Consider the following 23,698-nt stretch of genomic DNA (forward strand, 5'->3'; position numbering starts at 1 on the left):
CTTGCCCTACTTTCCATTTCAGAACAATTTCTACACTGCAGCAGAACCCTTCAAACTCACATGTGGAAAGGTCACCCGAGAGTAGATGGAATGGAAATATTACCTTCCTGCTGGCAAGAGGCTGAAGGAGCTTAACCTTATCCTTCAGCCTGATACTCCCAAGCTTAGCCCATGATCCCAGCTGTGCCAGCCCTACTCAGATACACATTAGTTCATCTATTTATGAATATAGATGAACTCTGTATATACTCATACATAGATGAACTAATGTTTATCCACCCCCTTTGTCAAGGAAGTAACTGCCTTATTGAACTCTGCTATTAGTCAGCAGATTTGCTGCAGGAAGTCTTTACTCTCGGGATGACCTTTTGGTCAATCATTTCTGATAAAGTTTGTCTAAGAAGGGCTTGCATGGCAACAGCATTGCAATGAAAGGCGTATCTCTCACACGTTGCAGAGTATCCCATTGTTTAAGTTCTCACATGCCCACACAACATAAAAAGAAAAAGGTGAACATTAGTGTGTGTATCTTAACCTTAATTAAACAAGCACATTGTTTATTTTTCTAGTGCCATGGTACCTTCTTGCTCATTGTAACAGATGTAAGTATGAAGTCGTACAGGCTTGAGGCTGGAGAAAGTACTTCTGTTGGATCTAGAAATTCTTTTTGTACTAGGAAAGGGACAGACGTCACAGGTTGCACGGTGTCCTGGTCCTTGAAGCAAGAGGCACACCTTTTCAAACCAGACTATTGAAGACAAATGTATATGTTTGAGCCTCAAAGACTGATCTGTCTTTTCTGGCCATTCCTATGAGAAAAACTAGGAATCTTTGCATTCAGCTACAACACTAAGGCAGCTAGTGCTGATTTTATTGCTGAGGGTGTCCACAGGAAACACCTTGTAGACATGAAACACGTGGATGGAAATGTCTGGACAGTAGTTTTTAAATCATTTATGGATTTAATGGCCTATGGAAAGGTTTAATCTACAGAAGGATTCATACATCTTTTTATGTAATGTTACACAATTATACTGGTTAGTTATGTACTTGGCTATCATAACCAAACTCTGTTTGGAGGTAAGTCAATAAAAAACACTCTCCTAATACACATTCCTAGTAATAAAAAACTTTATCCTAATATAGATTCCTATGTTTGCCATGGAACAGAATAGTTCGGTCGGAAGGGACCTTGAAAGATCACCTAGTCCAACTTCGTACCAGCCTTGGGAGACACATTGAAACATAACCTCACTTCTATAACATGAGTGTATTTACACTGTTTTACTTGCTACAGATTTATCACCTTGTATATAAAGGTTATACACAGCATCACCCTGGTTCTCAAGTACTCCAAAGCCTTTTTTCAATATTCCTGACCAGGGATGCAGAAATAATCCTGAAATGTGGGTTTAGGTCATGAATATTTCCATCAACTCTGTATTTAATGATTCAGTTTTGCTCAGTTTTTAAATTCTTAGAAATTATTTTCCTCTTGAATCAAGCTAGTCACAATTTTTATGTCTATCACTACTGAAAAGTGGGTCACTTTCTTGAATTATATTACTACCTGCATCAAGAGGTGAGCTCTTTAATGGTCAGGCAGAAGGTGACAGACCACCTCCCCATAGACACAAAATGGACAGACAGAAGAGATGGATGTCCATTTTCCTGTTTTGAAACACAAGAGTAAGCCTTCCAGATGATAATCCAAGCTAAAAGTCTTACCGGATGGAGCGCTTCCAACAATGACCTGTATTTCAACTGTAAATACCTCCTTTTGGTATGTTTGCATGTCCGATAGAAAACAGCAGGGCAGCAGGGTTTTTACTGTGTTGTCAGAATTTAAGAGACTGGGGACTGAATCAAACCTACCAAGACCCAAAATCTCTTTGCAGTCAATGGAGAAGAGCAGAAGTGGATCCTGAATCACATTCATTAATTCGTTAATGAGACCCATCATTAGCTGTACAAGAAGGTAGGAATTTCCCAGCCCCAGGCAGTAAATAGCCTGAGTGCAAGGTATCTTCCACTCCAAAGGTGAGTGCAATGTGCTCATTCATACTTCCTTGTGCTCACTCCTTACTTTTAGAATCTTAATTCTGCTTTGGGTACATTCCCTAGGTACACTGTCGGAAGTCAAAGAGAAGGATTTTGCCCATGTTGTCCTTTGCCAAAATAATCAGGTTTTTCCTGTTTATATACAACACCTACTTTACAAGGTGGGTAAAGGTAAAATACTTTAATAATCTTTTAGCTGAGACTGGAATATGCTGATATATATGAAAATTTCTCCCACTTTCTGTAGATTCCTTGGAATTCTTTGAAGTTCCTTTTTGGAAACCAGCTCACCTGGGCAGAAATCCAACTGATGAAACAATCCTGACAGCAGAAGTGAAAACATCCACATTATCTCCAAATTTTCTTTGCTACAGGTAATTAAATCAAATAGTAAGACAGTCATATTCATTCCAAGCTTTGTGGAAGAGAAGTTAAAATGCTTTGGCAGCTCCTTGCTGGAATGCAGAACTAATAGAGAGAGCATCGGGAAACACAGTCTATAAAGTATGCACAGAGAATATAAAATAATAGTAATAATAAGTAAAAGCAGAGCTGAGAAATATATGTGAGAAGTGAATTATGGTCCCATGTGTTTAAAAATAAAGAAACAAACAAAACTATTATATAAATTATTTTTTATCTTTGTGGTTCCAGTGAGAGAGGGAGAGTGGTTTTCATATTCCCTGTCTTATAAGTGGAATAAGACACTCAAATTAAAAGCAGCAAAATACAAGCAGAAAAAAAGGCAGCAGTTTCACACTAGGACTGTGGAAATCATTGTTAGAGGATATCATTGAGGTCAGGAACTTGAAAGGATAAAAGTGATATCAAGTATATAGTAATTAGTGCTGTGGAATCTTGGAAGAAATCATGAACTTTCAGGTGTTAAGCAGCTCTCTAGCTCTGAAAGATTAAATTCTGAAAGGCAGACTATCCCAGTACTGATAACTCCTTTACACCTTCCATTGCTGGAGCACCTCTCCTATGAAGAAAGGCTGAGAGAGCTGGGGATGTTCAGCCTGGACAAAAGAAGGCTCTGGGGAGACCTCATTGCTGCCCTTCAGTACTTAAAGGAGTCTTATAAAAAAGATAGAGGAGGACCCTTTACTTGGGTAGATAATGATAGGACAAGGGGGGATGGTCTTAAACTAAAAATTAAGAGATTTAGAATAGACATTAGGAGGAAATTCTTCATTGTCAGGGTAGTGAGGCACTGGAACAGATTGCCCAGAGAGGTTGTGGATGCCCCATCCCTGGAAGTGTTCAAGGCCAGGCTGGATGGGGCTTTGGGCAACCTGATCTAGTGGGTGGCATCCCTGCCCACGGCAGGGGGCTTGGAACTAGCCTTCAGGTCTCTTCCAACCCGAGCCATTCTATGAATCTGTGATTCTATGACTTGTATCACCTGACTTGTACCTACTTTTCTCTGAGGTTGTATCATTTGCTTTTAGGAAACTGCTCCCTCCCAGTTTTGAACCACCACTTGATGAGGCTTATTTCACAAGTCTTGGCTTGTCATTAGAACTTTTCCCATCCTTCTTCTTAGAAGTTGAATTGTTTCCAATTTTAGGCTTTTAAAGCAAGTGAAAGCAACATTGCCACAATTAAAAATTTCCTCCAACCTGACAAGAAGGTCACCACAAGATGAAGAAGCTGCAGCATTAACACACAGAATTTTCAATAGGAAATGAAGCCAAGTTCCATCTGCGGTCATTTTTCAGCCCTTTTCCTAGTTGAACTTTTTTTTTTTTTAATTGTTATTTATATTTTTTTCCTAGATTTGTATGATATTGAACATGCAACAGGGGCAAAACAATATCATATTGAGCTTACATTTCTCAAACTGTTAAATGTATCTGCAAGACAGGTAAATGCAGAGGTAGAAGTTTACTCATAAATATCATTAAAACACACATATCTTACAATTTTGAAGATGACACAAAACACCAAATAAAGATTACCTTAAAAGTCAGACAGTTGTAGATTGTATAAATAATGTGTCATTGAATCTTTCTGTGCTGATGGATCTGTGTAGAAGAGTCTAAGGAAATGAGATAATATTTGGCTTTGAAGAGAAACTAAGGTTAAAATATGTATAAAGAATGCTGGGTCTTATGAAAATTCTGATGATCTCCAGGGAAACACTAACTTCAATAAAAACAAAGCTGTTTTATAAGAGAAGAAATTGTCTTTGTTGTCGATGAAATCTGTTTCTCCTTATATGAGTTGTATAAATAAATCTGGTTTTATAAAGACAATGACCAAAGCAAATAAAAAAATATGTCTCATGGGATAAGGGCTGCTTTTAAATATTTTCAAATAATCATTTTTATCTTTTATTGCAAACATATTCTTGTCCAGCTTGATCAACATCAGATAAAAACAGGACTGAAAGTTCTGTCTTACGTCCCAGCATCCCCTTCTGAAGACAGATTCTTTAAACCTAAACTAGATTATTACCTGTTCCTAAATAGATAATTGTAACAATGCACATAAACTGAGAGTCTTCCCAGTACATGCCAGAAACCATACAGAGGACACATACACTTACACAAGTTACAAGTTGAAATAAGTCGTTATAATACCTGACTTATTTAAGATAAATATTTCACAATATGGATTAGAGTTACTTTTCAGTTGGCTTTAAAGCCTTGATATTGCATATCTCATGCTTACGTAATAAGCCTTTTGCCCACGCTGAGGTACTTAGATCAATAGTCAATAAGTGCTAAAGGGTCCAAATAGTAACATTCTATAAACTGACATGCCTTAAACTTATTTTAAAGTATTACAAATTGATAGCTAGATATCTCTGTAGATTATGCTCCTTTGGGGCATGTGCGTAACTGGTATTTAGGTTGGCCCCTGGCGTTGCACAGAGTTGTAAGCCACGTAAGGCATCTTTCCCTGCCCGCTAGCTTGTAGCCTACCCTCATGTTGTCCTCACTGTCCTCGTTCCTGGGTGCATCACTAAATGTCGCTCTAGGTTCTGTCCAGACCCCCTCAAACAATCAGTCTGTGTTATTTGTCAATGACTGTGCTGGTCACATTGCTCCAGGAGAGTTCTCAGACCTTGCAGCCCTTGGCATGGTGGAGCTCAAGTCCCTACAACCAATCTCAGTCAGGTGGCTGCACCTGAACTGGTTATTGGAAATGACCTATGAAGCCTACGCTTCCCCACCCATGGTGCTTGAATGCCATGTGGGATAGCACTAGTTGGCACAGGTCAACACTGTTTTAGGAAATTTTTGCTATATGGAGAGGCACGTGCCAGTGCTGGCTGGAGTCTGTGTGCTGGCCTCGCTTTGTCTGCTAGCATAAATCTTGTCTCTGGCTCTGCATTTAAGCTCTCCTTGCCAGCAGCGCCATGGGCGTAACTCGGGATTAGGATTTCTGTTCTCAGACTTTTCTGTGCCGGTGGCCTGGACAGGTGCCAAACAGCTTGCAGAGATATGCAGGAAGGCAAACGTGGGCTTGGCTGACCTTGTACTTGGGAGCTCGGTAAAGCTTCCAGGACAGACCCAGAGCAGTCACTGGAGGGTTACTTTATGAAAAGTTGGCAAGTCTGGGTTTGTGTGACACAGGGATTGTTCTAGGTACTCATATGGACTATAATTTTTTATCAAGGCATTGTGCTTCACTCTAAGAGCTTGATCAGAAGCAAAGGGAGAATCTGCGAGCCCTCTTGCTTAAATCTCCCATGGCATTTAGCTGTATATGCTGTCTTCACCTCTGGCAGGATGCTGCTGGAAGCAGCTATGGTCCCCCTGGCCAGCTGCAGGGTGGCTTGTGAGGATCGCAGGTAAGTTCCTTTAGAGAAGTCTTTGGACTTCTCCAAGCTACATCACAATGAAATGTGTCCACAGAGCACAGTGGGAACTTGACATGTTGGGGTATGGTATGTGTATTATTTAAAATCTGCCTATGCCCAACCCAAGATCATTTAAGTGGTACCTGGGCTCCATGCCAGCTGCTTCAATACTCACAGGTGTGGCTTACCAAATGTTTTATAAAAGAAACTCGTTTTCTTTTCTACTCTAGAGGTTCATAGAACAGCTATTCAAGTTACATATGAAAGCAACCTCATAGGCAACGGATATAGATATCAAAGGAGCTTTAGAAATTACCCTATGAAAGGCTGTGCTGAAAGCAAAATAAAAAGAGAACAATGGACCCCCTCTTCTTGGCCATCAGGCCCTCTTGCTGCCCTTGTTAGCACTGGAGACTGCAGAAAGGACAAGGAAGACTTGCATGCTTTGGTCACTGTTCCTGAACCAACCCTTGCACTCAGGTACTTGCTGGTACCAGAAACCTCAAAAGCAGGAATAGATTAATCTTGATGTAGTGCTGCCAATGCAGACAGGTATGAACATGTACTTATGGCCTATACTCAGGAATTTTCTGGAGGGAGCTAACTGGGTTTGACATGGAAGCAATGCAGAAGCAGACATTTAAGGCTGTGCTTTATTCACTAGATGATGAACCTCAAAGAGAGAATTAGGCATGAGGAAGAGCCATACAGTTTTATTTTGCATACACCATCAGTCTCTGAATGCATAAATTTTAAATTTCCAAGAAGCCTGTAGTGAAACTGCATCCTGTGGAAGAGACTGACAGCAACTTCCAGGTAAGGAAACCATCACAAACCATCACAAAACCATAAATGTGAGGAAAAAATAAAATAGCAGCTTTTGGGGGATTTCCTCCAGATAGTTAGCTAGAGATTTTTGTCCTGAGATTCTCCATCTTGAGGTGCTGTGTTGGTACAGTTGTGGCTTTAGACTGATAAACATAGTTTTGATAACAGTGTGGGTTTTATGAACAGATCTTCAGATTATCTGTGCTAATATCTAATGCAGGTGTAAAGTAATGCCCAACATCCAATGCTAGCCTACACTAGAGGACCTGATAGTTGGTGTCAAAATCCTGTTTCCCATCTGCCAGACCACCTTTTATCTGTTCACATCCACTTTTAGTCATTTCATATGACATCTAGATAGCAAAGCTGAGGCAGTCATATCTCACTGAAACAGCACAGGAAAATCATAGTTTATTTCATCTCTAACTGGGCATTTGCCACATACACTCAATTTGCAAAATAATGCTATCACCTTAAGACATGTTTCAGTTCTGACACAAGCTGCTTATCTATTTTTTTATACCAAGTTATCACTAAGCACTGGCAAACTGTATTTTGAAGTATTTGGGCATTGTTATCCCATACTTTGTGTATATTTTCTGGGCTAGACAGCACAGAAAATAAAATACTAGGTTACTGTTAAGTAGTGAGATAGGCCTAGAAACTTTACTGGTTACTTTTAAGTAGTTACTGTTACCCTAAATGAGATCCAGAAAAATCTTTGTTTTCAATGTTTTGAAGTGTTTAGCTCCTGTGTGTAAGGCATTGGGGTAAAACACCCCAAAGCCTCCAAGAGAGGAGCCTGACTAAATGGCCACAAGAAACTCTGCAACTACCCCATGGTATAGGCAAATCAGCAAACTGCAAAAGAAATAGATTCTCTGCCTTGGACGGCAGTTTTCAGACACGTACCCCTTTAAGCTCTGTGGAGCCAGTTTTACGGCAATGGGAGAGTTTTGTCTGCAATTGGGTATGGCTGGAAACTCCCCAGGGGTAGGAGGAGCTCCAGAGATAAACCAGGGAGGGAAGGCGCCTGTGTTCAGTAGAGGCTAAGCTCAGAAGGTAAGTCCTAACATCAAAACTATTTCCTTTAAGTGCTTAAGGTACTATTTCTAGTGAAGCTCCTTCCAGGTATTTTAGAGCAACTGTTGAGGTACTATAGGTTAAGCTGGGAGCTGCAGGGCTGAGAAAGCAGCCCTGTGGTGTAGTTCAGAGCTGAGTAAAGCAGGATATAAACCACAGAGGGAGGGAGTAGGACGTAAACATGGCATTTAGACAAAAGCAGCAAACGTGTACATAGATATATCCATTTGCTTTTGGACTTGAAGTGATTTGTGGGTTTCCACTGAGGTGATGCCAAGAGCTTGACTGAACCTACAGTTTCTTGCCAAGCATCATGCTGACTTTTCAGGAAACCAGGGAGCTCCAGCAAGTCTGGAGTGCTATCCACACATCTCAAGCATCACTAGATACGTAGGAATAGCCAGCTGAACTGAGCACTCAGGTCAAGACTCATCTCCAGATCCAGGCACTGAAATGTAGGTGCCTGTATGAGCTAGATATGTCAGCTACATGTCAGTTACACCTCCTTTTCTAGTCAGTGGAGACACACTCAGTGGATCTAAAGATTCAGAAGACTAACTGAAAAACAAGTATTTTTTTCTATGTCAAAAGTTTAAGACAGTTAATATCCACTTACGGATGATAGTTGTTATTTATTCTTAAAATATTTTAAGTTGATGACAGGTTTTTATTGTCCATTTGTAGTTTTTCTTTTCGCATAATCTATTTGTTACATAGAATTTCTTGTTCATGTAAAATGATAGAAACGTTACCTAGGGCTTTGCACTCCCTCTGCTTTCGTTACGAAAACAATAGCTGATTTTCCAAGCTGATTATGTTTCGTATACTTGGTATTGCAGAAACTTTGACTTTTATAGTTAAAGGAAAAGTCCTATTTGCTGTAAATTTCTGCACATCACAGGTTGGGGCAATGTGTGCAGAAATGATATGGGTGTGATGTTTTTGATAAGCATGGTAATGAAGAGGCACTAGGTCAGCAGCCTTGAACTACAGAGCTAAGTTGCACTGTCATGTAGTAAATGCAATTCACACAACATGTGCAGAAAATGATGGAGCTGCTGTTTTACAGGTAAAGCACTGCAAGCAGCAGCTGTTTGCATCCTGAAACTGGAGGTGATCATGTCTCTTCTGTGTCTGTTTGGGTCATGTCAAAGTCACCCAAACTATCCTTGTTTTTTGTAGAGATAGAACTTAATTCTTAACAGGAATGCTCAAGGGAGATCTCTCAGTCTGATTGCTCTTTGAAATCAAGTTTTGGCAAAGTATGTTCTAAACACACTTTATTTTAAGAACACTTTAAAAAGAGGTGTAAAAGAGAACTTTGCTAGAGCATACTGAGCCTGACTGGAGACATGGGGACATATTACTTGGGGGCAGTGGGACACGTTATGTGGACGCAATCATGACGGTGCCACAGACCTGGTATTGCAGCTTCAGATGGTAGCTCTGGGAGGACTGGGATCATTGGTAAGAGCTTCTGTTTGCTGGTTTGTTTGCCTTCTTTTTTAATTTTTTTTTTTTTAAATCAGGCACTCTACTCTTTGGTTTCTGAGACATTTGGACATGCTTAAGTTACCCATTTTTAGGCTTTTTTTCTCCCAGTCATTAGTGTATGATACTAACATGTTTGTGAAGGGGAATGCTAGTCCCATTTTTGAGAAATTAGGGCAAGAAAATGTGAGCTTCTGCGAGTGTCTCTCAGAGAGTGGCCCAAGTCCCTGGGGCACACAATGCTCTGGTGCCCTGGGGGATACCTGGGAGGCACCTGAAGCCTGCAGCCAGGCTCCAGGTCTGGTTTTGAGGGAGACCGTGAGCAATAAAGGAATAGGCTGTGATCGTTCAAGGGGAGCACCAAGGAAGTTCAGCCTGTTTCATGGAATAAAGAGAAGATTAATGATTCATTTAATCACTATGATCATAATGATCCTGTATCAAGAAAGAAGTGGATGGCAGGTGAAGCTTTGTAAGGCTCTCTGACATCTGGCAAACAAAGCTAGACAAATTCCAGCCTAGCAATAAAACATCTTGTGCTTCTTTTCAGTGGAGCTATGGCAGTGAGGGTAACTGAATAACTTACCCTGGGGATGTGGCAGGATTTTCAGTGACGTTGCATAACTGTCTTGTAATGAAGCAAGCTTTCACCAGTAGCTCAGGATCCATAGCACTTGTTTAAGCATGTCTGTGTTTGCATCATAAAAAAAAATCCTTCCTAGCAGCACTGGGAAAGGCTTTACCAGTCTGTACATCTTTGCTTTCTTAGCATAGACTATGTCACATCCCTGGTGCATCTTTCATTTGTTTATTTTATGGGCAATTTCAGCAGGCATAGTGAAAATAAAAGGCTTTTTTTTTTTTTTTTTTTTTTTTTTTCCCTAAAATAATGGTGCTTACACCAGCTTTATGAGATATTTGTTTTCAGCTTCATATTTTCCAGGGATCCAGAAGCTCAGCAGCATGTCAGGGAAGCCCAGGCTCACCTACATTAATGGAAGGGGACGAATGGAGCCGATCCGATGGCTGCTGGCAGCAGCCGGCGTGGAGGTTAGTTGGCACTTGGCACCTTGTTCCAGGCTGATGTTTCCAACTGGACACTGCATGGAACAATTTAACATGCACACAGAGTGTAAGTGACCACAGGAGGGTGGCAAAATTTAGTTGGCCAGTGGCACTGCATGTTTTGGACCTACTGTGATCAGTAGCTGGTATTTGGGATGCAAACTCCGTGGAGCTTACAGCTTTATAGAGTCCGAAAAAGTAATCATAATGGATAAAATTGGGGAATGTTTTAAAGACCCTTAATTAATCTGAGTTTTCCAGTTGTATATTAAAAACAAAAAAAGGTGTTGTTGACTTGCATGCTCTGGGGGTGGTGTTGGCTGGTTTTACCCTGTGCTTCCCTTGGCACTGGCTGCAACCTGTATTCCTCCTGTAGATGCCTGTGCTCTGTTTCTACATGTGCTTTGATTATTTCTGCACCAGTGCACTGAGGCAGAAGTGGCCAGGCCCTTCCACTTCTCCTTGCTGAGGGAATGGGTGGGGAATCCTCAGGGCATGTGCAGCTGAAGACCCAGCTCATCGTGCCCGGCTTGGTTGGGTTGTGCTGCTCATGGTTACATGCACTCACAGAAGAAACTTTGAAGTACAGCCATGTAAAGTTCTTTTCTCTTCTTTTCCAGTTTGAAGAAAACTTTGTGGAAACAAAAGAACAGTTAGAAAAGTTAATCAAAGGTAAGAATATGATACCTGAGGTCAAAAAAAGTTGCTCCAATTTAGCTAAATCTGTGGTTTAAAATTGCATTATGTAAGCCAATGCAAAACTCTAGGTGCACACCTAGTGCACTGAAATGCTAGTTTTGTGTAATCTGCTCTTTGCAGTGCTAAATAACTCCTATAAGCTAGAAGTTCCAGCTTCTATGACTATGTTTTTAGTAGTACACTGAGCACAGACAGCAAATGTTCCTATGTACAACTTGGTTATCTGTTCTGTTGGAATGTAGCATGGGTCCTGGGCACACAGCATGTACTGAGGCAGCTCCTGGGACCTGGCCAGGCCCATCTCCAAGATGTCCTTTAGCTGTGATCAGCATATTGTGTAGGCAGAGAGCTGAATTGAGTGAGTATGACCGCTCTGCACCAGCTGGCCTGAGGTATTGTAGAGTTGACTGGTAAAAATGGTGTGTATGATCCCATCCTATGTAGGATCTGAATCCTGGGGAGGTGGAAAGAGAGTGAAAGGCTTGCATGGCACCAAAATTCCTAGGAAATAGTTTTCTTTTGTACTAGATTCTGTGTGAACACACCAGTGAGAGTCCTTACATTGCACACCCTCATGCAAACAACAGGGAGGAAACACGGATGTCTAAGATAGGGCTTGACATGGCAATAAGGTATCAGGCCAGCTGAGCAGGATGTGCCTGAGCCATGAAGCTTCCCCCAGATAAAAAGATACAGGGAGACAGAAGAAAGACCTGCAGGAAATCTGACGTGGTCAAAGCAGCAAGTGAGAAAGGAGACCAGTTCCCAAACACCAGTGCATAGCCCCTGCCGCTGCCCTTCAGACTTGGTCAGATGAAACCCAACAGCAAAACCCCCTGCAGCCACCCTGGAAGGAGAAGACCTTGCTGCCTGCGTGGGGAAGGAGTGGGTACTGTGAGGGGCACTACAGAGTGATCCTGTCCTATGGTTTTCCTGCTGCCCAAAACATTTTACAGAAACCTCCCAGCACACCAGAGAGGCATCAGGCTGAACTTGCCCAGACGTACTAAGACACCTGGAAAATGACTTGGCTGTGCTCTGGCTGTCTGCTCAGAAAGGGGAAGCTGTGTTTAAAGAAGAGCTGAGAGCAAAGCTAAAATGAACAAAGCAACCCAACAAAAGTGGTGTCAGTAAGATCAGAATTACAGCTGCAGGTCCATCTGGCTGGGAATCTGGTGATGTGGGAAAGCCATGCATTGTGCAGACAAGAGAGCTGTAAATACGGTATCTCAGGTACTGAAAGCCCAAATCTGAATTTCCTTCTTGGGCATACCTAATCCAGATGGGGTGGTATAATCCTGCGTATAGTATGCAAGCCTATCCATAGCCATAGAGGAGAATTAAGTGGCAATGAAAAGGACAGGGAAATACTATAAAGAAGATCAAGAGCCTCTGCATGTATGTATATTGAGCTTAAGAACCTGAGAACACAAAGGAAAAGGCGGGCTTTGGTATGATGAGCTGGAGAAAGACAAATATTAGTCAACCTGATAAAGGATTGCTGGCATGTTGCCAGCTGTGCAAGGCAGGGCTGAATGTGAATAACCCTCCACTGCCTCTCCCTCTCTCTTTTTTTTTTTTTTTTTGCCTCTTTCTGCCAATACACCTTTGCCTGGGGTGTGCTGTGCTCAGGCACCACCGCGCTGTTACAATGGTCCAGGAGCAACTTTGGCCCATGGCAGCTGATGGTCTGAGCAGTTCCACAGCACTGTGAAGGTTTCAGCCTGGGCCAGAGGCTGTTTCCAGCATGCAGTCTGCAGCCAGCCAGCTGCCTTGGAGGCTGAAAGGTCAGGAGCATCCTCCTGGCCAGACCCATACCCGCTGCCCTGACAGCAACTAGCTTGGCTCAACCTGCTTGGCCACAGGTTGCCCAAGTTGCTACCCCAATATCAAGAAACACTGCTGTTCTGTGACAGATTGGTCTAGATGATTTTTTTTTTTTCCTTCTGGTTGCTCACAGGCAGCACAATACCATCAGCAAAATGACTGGCAAACTGCTTTAAGTCCTGCAAAAATATTCTGTGCAGTGCTTATGTGAAGTGGTCATCATTGCTAGGTTAGGAGAAGCAGTCTGCTGCTGGTCATAAGAGAGAAATCTTCCTTTCTGTAGATAAAAAAACAAACAAACTGGGCGTTCACTTTTCTCACACTTGCTACATCACACCTTTTGTCAAAGGACAAAGTCAGATTTTATTATCCACTTGGTGCATCTTCCTGCTGAAAAGTACTCTTGCCTAGCTGCTGTTTTTCCTATTCCATAGTGCTTGCACTAGATGGGGGCCTTTTTTCCTCAGTCTGTAGAAGTGTGTTCTGGATACAATAACATATGATCCATTTGTGAATGTTTCTGAGAAATAAACACAGGCTATTCCTTGCCATAGAGGGAACCTCTAAACTGCAAATAGTATAGAATGAGTGAAGAAAGTTTATCTATTTGAGGTTAGCAAAGCATTTTAGTAGCTCTATGGAGAAAAAAGTAGGCAAAAGTGCCTACGAAAGTAAATTCTTTTACTATAAAGAAATGTGCAATGAATAGATTAAGATCAAGCAATTAAAATCAATGATTAACTTCCAGCAGTACAAAGTGACAGCTGCCGACTCGAATTTGGAGTTTTGATCTGATTTTAACAAGGCAGGGTTGTTCTTTGGATGCCCTGACCGTGTAAATGGAGCAGGGAGTATCTCCAAAGACAGGGAATTAGTCCAGCAGAAAACTGGTCAGGAAAGACTGGCTTTGCTCTGCTGAACCTTTGTGGCAGCTGAGCTCTCGATGCTGTCTCGCTGGAGGACCAGCCAAACTCCTTCCAGCACCAGGAGAAAAGGGGACTACGAGGGTAGGGGCAGGAGGGATGGTGGTCTTTATGTCCTGCCAGGAAACTTATCTGTATTCAAAATAATTGAACTCTTTAATTTTTTTTTGAAGTTCAGATTTGACACAGCTCTTTATTCTCCTCCGATCCCTTGGGCTGCAACTGCTGGCTGAGTCTTTTCCTGCCAGCAGGGCCAGGGTCCAGCAGTGCAGAGGAGCAGGCGCTGCCAGTTCCCATCAGCCAGCGAGGCTCTGGCAGAGCTGCAAAGCAAGGGGCCCAGCTGCACTGCGATGACCCAGCTACACAACTCTGATGCCTATTAGCAGCACTTGATCTTTCCCACAATGTTTAATTACTGCGTGGTTTTTTAGAGTAAGGGCAAGGCATTAATGATTTACACTGCAGAGGAAATGCATTCTTCTGTAAAGCTGGAAGTCCAGGAGGAACTAACAAGGTTTCCTTCACCTTTCTGCCCTAGGTGGAGACCTGCTGTTCCAGCAAGTGCCCATGGTGGAGATTGATGGGATGAAGATGGTGCAGACCAGAGCCATCCTCTGCTACATAGCAGGGAAATACAACCTCTATGGGAAGGACCTGAAGGAGAGAGCCCTGTACTGTAACAATTCCTTTCACTTAATGAACAATCTGTTATTTGATAGCTGCATTACATACAACAGATGTAATCCTGTAAATCCAGTAGAAAAGCGTGAGAAAGGCTAACACAATAAAGAACAGGGTCTCTAGCCTTTGTTAAGTTTCAACCAAAGCTTCTGAAATCCTGTTGAACAAAAATATGGTTTTAGTCCTTTCAGTTCGTATTTGTATTGGCTCTGAAAACTGGCACTGTAGTGGTGATACACAATTCTTGTAAGTTGCCTTAGTTAATTGGAAAGCAGATGAAATAACTCCTATGCTCTTGTCTATTGTCTTCCTCCAATAGGATCGACATGTATGTGGAAGGAATAACAGATCTGATGCAAATGGTTATGATGTTTCCTTTCTCTCCAGCTGAGGCAAAGGCAAAAAATCTTGCCTCAATTGAAGAGAAGGCAACAAAGAGATACTTCCCAGTCTTTGAAAAGGTAAGTGACGGTGAGGATGTGTGTATAAATCTTGTACTTGCAATTATCAAAAAGTTCCCCAAAAATAAGAACACACTTGTAATGCAGGTTAGATCTGATCCCTTGGCTTTACTGGCTCTCACAAAGAAGGGAAAATGCTACAGCAAATTTTCTGTTTATCTTGTGTCGTCAGGGCTGTAATATTTGAACAGTTACAAAGCAAAGAAAGCAAAATGTTTGCAGCTTACACAGCAAATATTTTCACTGAAGTAAAAGCAAGCATGTATGATTTTTTTTTCCTTGAGATAAAAGTTCTGTTCTTCTATTTTTTCATAGCACATCTCTCTGTTGTTCTTAATATTATTTGGAGCACTTTCATTAGAAGAATGGAGAAATCCCTTGGAAATAAATCAGAGAGACAAAAACACCATGATATTAGGACTCCTTTAGTAAAAAAAAAAAAAAAACAGTCCTAGATTTCTGCACATCCCACTTTCAGAGACAACAAACCAAACCCATATGACTCAGGCATCTGGCAACATTTTTCACTTTTGTAACATTCATCTAGCTTTGATGGAAAACAATAATAAAGGCTGAACATCTTAGAAGGTCTTATGACTATAATAACTTGCTCCCAAAGGCAAAGATTCTCTTCGGTTAGCTATTGTAATTTTGCATTTTTAAGTTTGCTTCCTGGACATTGGACATAACCTGAAATGAAATATCTAAATGGCCATTTTATAAGTTCTCTGAGTTACTCTTTAATTCCTCTATTATTTCTAATCCCATGACTCTTAATAGCCTACTCGAGTCTGTGGTTTTGTCCATTTTTCCCACACCTTTTATCATTTGTCATTACCAAGTGACCCAAGTTTGTAATTTGTATACTACAAGATTTTTCTCCAACAATGGTGCAGACTTAGGCTCACAGGTTTCCACCTAAAAACTGAAATTTCAGTTACAGTTGCTGTTCAGCTCTACAGCTGTGCCATGAGACTTAGCTGCCAGGCATCGTATCTCCAGTTCTCATCTGCAACCCATCTTCTCTTGTATTCTACAGATTTTGAAACAACACGGCCAAGACTTTCTTGTGGGGAACCGACTCAGCTGGGCAGATGTTCAGCTATTGGAAGCCATTTTAGCAGTGGAGGAGAAAGTACCTGCTGTGCTTTCTGGGTTTCCTCAGCTGCAGGTAATCTTGTCACTGAACATGCCTGAATTCAGGAACCGTGCAGTACAAAGACCTCAAAACTATAATTTTGGGACAATCCTGAAGTGATCATCTCTCCATTCTATGTAAATCAATTCTGTGGGCTCTCCAACAGGCTATCCCTGGCTATGTTTGTTTAATATGGAACACAGCAGATTTAGCTGACTCATTGCAAGACACTGTGCCCCTGCCTAACTGTGTTAAGGGTTACCTCTTGGAGGGATATTCCCTTTGGTGTATGCCTTCTCAATAGAATTAATGTCGATCTGAGGGGATCACTGATATAAGCTGCCCTGTCTTCATTTTCCTGCTTCCTGCCTGTAGATACTATCCAATACTAGCTAACAGATTAAGGCTGCGATATAGATTGACATGTTAGAGTACAGTGCAGTGTGTCATTTTTCTGTACTAGCTGGAATTGCAAACTTGGGATCCTATTAACCTCGCCACTTCTGACTTCTACAGTATGAATAGGAGCTCAAGCCCTGGCATTACCCAGCATTTTCTTTCAAAAATCAACTCAATATCATCAAGAATGAATTCTCTGCTTTGTGCCATATACAAAGTATGAAACCAAGCAGAAGTAAGACACTTTTGCTGTGAGATTTGACAAGAAATGAGAAGCTTCCAGATATGCAGCATGCTGTAGAACTCAGTGAATGGGTAAACCTGCGGGAATCATAAAGAGTTGAGATTGGAAAAATCAAATACTGTTCAGTAGTTCACCCTTGTGCCTGTAATCTTGGTAAATTAAGCAGTGCAGGCAATCAGGCAATGCAAATATGGGTTGACGATTCTGATGTTGAGGTCATTCTTCTTTGTGCTTGGAAACTGTTAACCTGAAGGATGCACTCAAAGACTTTGGCTTTAATCCCCTTAACAAAAGAAAGAGTGCAGCATCAGACTACAGCAGCTAGGTTTTCTGCTTGGAACTGATAAGGAAAAGGTGTCAGGACAGGGAGGAGGGGAATGGAAAGAAGGTGAATGTTTTTAATTTTTTTTCCCCAAATCTCAACCCTAATAGTTTAAGTCTGAATTTTGTGTGACAGAATGAAGTGCTTCAGCCACAAAGTGGGCAGCAACATGTGCCATACTACAACCTGTATGTCGTTTTTTGGGCCTCAGGAATTGTGGCCTCTATCTCCCATCTTTTGGGATGGCCACCAGGCATGGTCACAGTCCTGCTGAAGCCTTAGTTGTAAGGGATTCCTTCACTGCCAGTAGAGAAAAGTTGCTAAAATTGATGTTCACTTACTTTGTAAGTTTTACTTTCTTGATTCTTGCATTCCCCTTTATCTTTCCTGTGCTTGCAAGGAAGAGGAAATTATGTTCATACATCTACCAACAAGAAATGGCTATTACTCTGAAGCTCCTCTCCCTTAGCTCCACTGTTAGAGTTGGTTCTTGTGTATGTAAGATTTCTCAGCTAACGATGGGATCTCCAGCTACCCAAAATCTCCTTCAGAGAGTCTTCTCAGACAGTCTGTACAGTAAGAGGTCTCAGGAAGCTTGACTTAACACAGGCCTCTCTTGTCACCTCAGATGTCCGAGTCTGCCTTAATCACTGTTGTAGCCTCCAGACACTACCCCATCAGGGATCAGGTCTCCCCAAAGGCCTGTGTTGCAGCTCCATGTTGCGAGGACACTTGTTGTCGATGGAAGGAAGACACAGACGCTCAATATGAGTGATCAGTGAACTTCGATTTATTGGATAGCTCAGTCGTCTTTTATCTAATTCAATATAATTAGCTCATACATATTGCAAAAGCTAAGCTCATGATTGGTTAGTGCATTTCTCTATTTTATCAGCTAGTTTCTCACTCCCATCAACCGAAATAACACAGTTAGTACTTTCCCAAACCACCAACAGATATCGTGTCCTTGTGCCTGATTAGCTCCCAGACGTTACGTACTTTCTCAGACTCATATGAGCTGCGTTCGATACTTTTTTTGCTCACGACCTCCTAGTTGCTCAACATTCACATGACTTACTTCACTTAACCATTCCTCCACAGCTCCATGTATAGTTTTGTCTACATTAAGGTGCAACACGTAGTATAAGAAGCCTCTAGTGGACAAATGAGATGAGCCAAAGATGCCTCCAGCTATTTCACCTTCACCCATCCAATCCCAGAAGGGCTGGAACAGTGTGACAACAGTGGCCATGCTAGATGTAAACAGAGCTCAGATACCTGTGTAATGTGGTAAATGTGGAAATCACATTGTTACCATATCTAGCAATGAAAAGAAAAAGGACATGAACTTGGTTAGTACATGGGCCTTTAAAACTAATCCCTGATGCCCCAGGTTTTTGCCTTTGGTTTCTTTCAGGCAGCAGAGTTTTAGATATTGTCTGCTCCAACACTGCTTTTGCTGGTAAGAGCAGGCTTTTTGCAGGTCCTTCTCCTGTTAGGCAAAAGGAGACTGCTTAGATCTGCACTCTAAATGACTGCTAGGATCTCTTCTATCAGCAGGGGGAAGTAGTTGTCCTGCGTCCTGTGCAAGGAGCACTCTTTGCTGCTGGATTAGTTGGGATTTATCTCTCTTGCTTTTATTTTTTAGGCCTTTAAAACAAAAATGAGCAACGTGCCTACAATTAAGAAGTTCCTGCAGCCTGGCAGCGCAAGGAAGCCCCCACCAGATGAGAAATATGTGGCACTTGTGATGTCGATTTTTAATCTAAGCTGAATGCCTTGTTGCTTTTCCCGGTATTTCGGGCCTCGCTGAAGGTAACAACAACAAAACCGACACCCTTAAAGGAAATAGGAAGCTCAGTAAAATAGTATTGTACTTACTACCAATGGTAAAAATAAATAAAACCTGACATTCTTATTACTCTGACAATGTGACAGCAGATTTCTTTATTGGTATCTAATGCTTGGTAAAACATGAAAACAAAGGAGTATAGAAGCAAAGAACCATTTGCCAGGGTAGGGAAGCTTATTCCGTTGGAAAAAAAGACTGATATGGTGTTAGTATGACAGGCTGTAACTTGTTAAATAAAATATTTTTCAGTACAAAAATAGGCTTCAGAATAAGAACTATTAAAAAGAAGAAAGAGCTGAAGATTTGCTGAATCACTTATCCTTTAAAAAATAGACTAGCTTAAACAGCAATTTGGGTGACTCCTTATGTTGAACTATTTTTACAGCATTGTGTAAATGAGACTTATAAATTAATACTAGTTTCATCTACTATTACCAAAGCCAAATCTCTGTGGTGTGCTCCTCAGGTACTTCCTGTGCCCTGTCACCATCCCACTTACTGTCACAAACAAAGTCAAAATTTCTTCTCCTCTTCCAGAAGCTGTACTGCATTTGCATGTTCTGGTGCAGTTCAGATTGACCCTCCCTTGCTTGGAGTGTCCCCTCTTGGCTCTCAGAAATTGCAAACTGCTCTTTTCATGTCATGCTTGAACAATTTTAGCCCCTAACTCTAAAATCTATCCCTGCATTCAACTGCCACCAAGTCTTGTAAGCACCTCAGAGATAAGTGCAGGTATATATGAGCAAGTATTCAAGGCTTGGAAGAAGTGAGGGAAGTGGGGTCAGGGTCAGGGAGCAGGCAGGTTTCAGGGCTAGGACAACTCAGGTGCATTAAAAATGCAATAACATTGCCTAAATTTTGCTTATTATTAATCTCCCCTCTCACAGGTAATTTCACTAATCATTTAGTGAGTTGTGCTCATTATCTCTATCCTCAAAAACTGCTTAAGGTTTCTTGGAATGTGACTTTGGTCCAATGTGATCAATGAAGAATGTCCCACCCAAAAGATTCCCTGGTCTGGTATTAGGGTCAGAGGCTTAGGCTGAAGAGATGCATGGCTTTTACCCTGGATGGCTTCTCCAAATCCTGAGCTATAGGGCCTGACAGTGGTAACTGTCGTGGGATAGGGCTGGCATTGACACCTGGCTCCAAAAATACTGGTTGTCCTACCTGGTGGTGACTACCTAACCCTATGGGAATCGCAGGAGGCCTTGGAGGAGCCTTCTGGCTGCTCAGAGGGCTGGATTTTACAGGGAAGGTACCTGAAATTGTTAGTAGTTAGTAATGTCAGGGGTGCACCTGTGTGGCTGAGGTGCTGTGGTGCACGTTGCCACTTCACGCCACCAGGCATACAATGATAGAGTCATCTAGGTTGGAAAAGACCTTCAAGATCATGAAGTCCAACATCAACGTGACCTACCAAGTTCCATCACTAACCAATGACTTTTATTGTCCCTACAATAAAGCTACTGCACTTGGGCCTGTGCCCAGAGACCTCCTCCCCAGTGAACTCCAACCTAAAACAAAAGCACTTGGGCTTACAAACATTCACAGCTGAAAAAAAAATAATGCTGTGAGGTGGGGCCTGATGTGGCAGGGCAGCACCTCCACAGAGGGAATCTCCAGCGGATGTGCCCAGCCTGCAGCCCTGTGGCAGCTTGTGCCGGTCTCCAATGCAGTGGCCTTGGCCAACTTTTAGCCCCAGCAAACTCATCAGCCCCACAGAACTAATATAACATCTCTCAGAAATGAGTCTTAAAATGGAAAATTAAAAATTGAAAATGAAAATTATAAAATAAAATATTCAGTAGCAAAACCTGATGTTTAATATCACCACAACAAAAGTGTAAAAAAGAAAGAAAATTACAAAATATTTGGAAAATGATATGATAGAAAACAAGAATGGACTTTGTTTGCAGATGGCTTGTGTTCCCTCCATGCTCCCCCAGCTAGCAGAAACTACACGCTCTCTTCAGAGTGGTGCCACTGTGTGTAGCTGTGGTCTCTTCCTCAGCAGAGACAGGCAACTCAAAATTTTTGTCTCCTGCAAGTATTGCAGTAATCAACAGTAACAGAATCACAGCTAAAATCAGTTGTTGAATTAAGCATGCACTTCTCTGTGCTGCTGGAGTAATAAAAATCTGTTTCCACTCACCTGCTGCTCCCCATCAGCTCCTCTTTGTGTTAGCAGTAGAACAGAAGGACAATTGCTTCTGTGAGGGTACAGCAAGACGAAGTGGGGTTTTTAACAGAATATGCTCTGCATTTTGTCAGAGGCAACTTATCTTTTACTGATATGTCTAGTACAATTCTATAGCCTGGGGCTATGACCTGCAAACACCAAAACTCTTGTTGTTTTTTTTTTCAGTACTTCTTCATCTGAGGCCAAGGCTGTGCCTAATTACAGTTATATCTCAGTCAGTGCTAGCAAATTGTGCACTCAAGTGCACCTGTAGGCATAAAGAGAAGTCAAGTAGAATATGTCCTTATGTGAGTTATTCATGTGTGTGTGTAAGGTGGGGCCATCCTGTAAAATTTTATTACTATTGTAAGAAGGATTTAAAATCATAATTATAATAAAGCATGTCCCTTAGTGCTGTCAAGCCTATAGGTAAGTTAAGCAAGAGAGTGAATTTTCTGAAAATAATTGTGCAGGAAAAACTCTTAACACACCTTATTTGCAGCTTAATTCTGTAAGAGATGTGCACCTGTAAATAAAATCGCATATTCCACAGAGGTGAGCTGGCTGGTACAGGACGTGAGTTGGTTTAAAGCAGAGTGGGGCAGAGGGCACAAGCAGTTCAAGGAGCCATAAGGACATTACGGGCTCCATGGAGCAGGGGGCTGGGGACACTGTCAGGAGCAGGCAGACAAATGCAGAGTTGCTGTACCTGGTGCAGAAGTCTTTTTCTCCGTGCCCATTTTGGGTTTCAAAACAGAACTGGTATTTCCCATCAGTTCTCTACTGTTATACTCCTGACTCCCGAGGGAAGAGCTAGCAGCTAGGTGGGTGACGTCTCTCCCTCTGGGATAGTGGGGACTTGTAGGGCACATGGTGACATGGTTCACCTTCAGCCATGAGAGTTCTGGGAGCAGAGCTCTGATGTTTTGTATTGTGTTACTGCTTGGAGGAATAGTTGTAAAGGAAATTAATCTCCTCACCCCTGATTTCAGCATCATTACCAGCACTGTTCTGAGAAAGCCTTGAGTTTCTATAAATATTAGGATCCCTTCTGTGATGTCTGGAGGAAAGCTGAGAAGATATGAGGAAAGATGATGCTAAGGAGAGGGTTTTCAGGTACTAAATATTCTGGAAATCCAAAAATTGCCTGGTTATTAATGACATGCTACTTTCTCTTTTTAAATTCTCTTTTCATGGGGGGAGAACCACATCCCCTGAGGAGAAAGGTGCAGAGGTTGGAAGTGTGAAGAGGAAAATAAGAAAAAATTCTAGATGATGATGACAGCTTGGAAATTACCAAGAAGACACAATCTAAAGGCTGCAAACCAAGCAGGAGAGAGAAAGGGAGCAAGCTAGAGGGAACTTGAAGAAAATCTCAAAGCAGCGGATGTGCTTCCCAGGAGCTTAGTGTGCTGTTAACGTGCAGAGATCTATAAAAGCAACGGTGAGTAGGTAATACCCTGGGGATATCTTGCAGATAATGGCAATGCTATCTTTTGTAAACAACATGTCCCTGGGTTTATAAGATAGGCTGGTTGTGTACCTGTCCAGCCTGGTTCAGTGTGTGTAACTCAGCGTGGAGAAATGTTTTATGGGACACGATGAAGTGCGCCAAACACATGCAGCACTGGTTTGGAAAAACAACAATCGAGTGTTTTAAATCATATGAAACTCCAGAGCTGCCCTTTATATTCGCAGCAAGGCAGGGCTGGGCATATCTCTGCAGGTCTTATTAGTCCCGGCTGAGGCTCCCTTCTCTACAAGCCCTCTTTCCCCTGTTAATTCAGTAAGACACAACAGTCTGTGTGTGCATCTATCTCCCTTACATTTTACATATTGGCTCATCATTTTAAACATAGCTCCAACTCAAACTAATGTAAGTCTGACATGTTTTATGTAGAGAGGAAAATCCACAAAGCTTGATAACAAAATATTTCTATGCTTTGTCAGGAAATTTTTAGGTTGGATATTAGGAAAAACTTCTTTACTGAAAGGGTTGTTAGGCGTTGGAATGGGCTGCCCAGGGAAGTGGCTGAGTCACTATCCCTGGAGGTCGTTAAAAGACGTTTAGATATAGAGCTCAGTGACATGGTTTAGTGGAGGACTTGTTAGTGTTAGGTCAGAGGTTGGACTAGGTGATCTTAGAGGTCTCTTCCAACATAGACTATTCTGTGATTCTGTGATTCTGTGAAATCAGTATCATGTCTGGAAAAAAAAAAAAAAAAGAAAAAAAAAAAAGAAAAAGATTATTATATATATTTATTTATGCCTCATAGTTTTGAAAGAAGACACCAAATGGGAGCTGCTGATGGCCAGCAGCAGCAGCAGCTGTGGTGAATGTTCACTCCTAAATCATCGGGGTATATCTGAGGTGTCCCCTAGCCTTAACTCCTGGGTCATCAATCTGAACCCAGAAGATCAGATGCCATCAGGCATGCAAGATAGAAATCCATCTACCTTTTGAGTGTATACTGCTGGCTTTGGCTTGGATACCAGCTGTGGCTCAAGTGCTTGGTGAGGGACACCTCCTACCTGGATGCAGACAAATTTAAAGGAGGCTAGACAGATGGACTAGATGTAAGTGTCTACAAGGCTAGGTGAGATGAGTTTTACCCCAGTTGTCTACACTGT

At 41.8% G+C, this 23,698-nt stretch overlaps 1 protein-coding gene across 1 annotated transcript in view; it reads left to right on the forward strand.

Moving 5' to 3' along the window:
- Nucleotides 1-18,960, forward strand: part of LOC311433254 (uncharacterized protein) — a 31,340-nt gene extending 12,380 nt beyond the window's left edge. The window contains exons 8-15 of the mRNA XM_084512177.1: nucleotides 5,409-5,562; nucleotides 6,256-6,352; nucleotides 10,218-10,324; nucleotides 10,960-11,011; nucleotides 14,327-14,459; nucleotides 14,789-14,930; nucleotides 15,970-16,101; nucleotides 18,682-18,960. Coding sequence (XP_084368303.1) covers nucleotides 5,409-5,562; nucleotides 6,256-6,352; nucleotides 10,218-10,324; nucleotides 10,960-11,011; nucleotides 14,327-14,459; nucleotides 14,789-14,930; nucleotides 15,970-16,101; nucleotides 18,682-18,807 — 943 coding nt within the window. The 3' untranslated portion in view covers nucleotides 18,808-18,960. The remainder of the gene's footprint in view (nucleotides 1-5,408; nucleotides 5,563-6,255; nucleotides 6,353-10,217; nucleotides 10,325-10,959; nucleotides 11,012-14,326; nucleotides 14,460-14,788; nucleotides 14,931-15,969; nucleotides 16,102-18,681) is intronic.
- The last annotated feature ends 4,738 nt before the right edge of the window (nucleotides 18,961-23,698 follow it).

The sequence above is a fragment of the Aythya ferina genome, assembly GCF_964211825.1.
Source record: "Aythya ferina genome assembly, chromosome: 3".
In the NCBI taxonomy this organism is placed as follows: domain Eukaryota; kingdom Metazoa; phylum Chordata; class Aves; order Anseriformes; family Anatidae; genus Aythya; species Aythya ferina.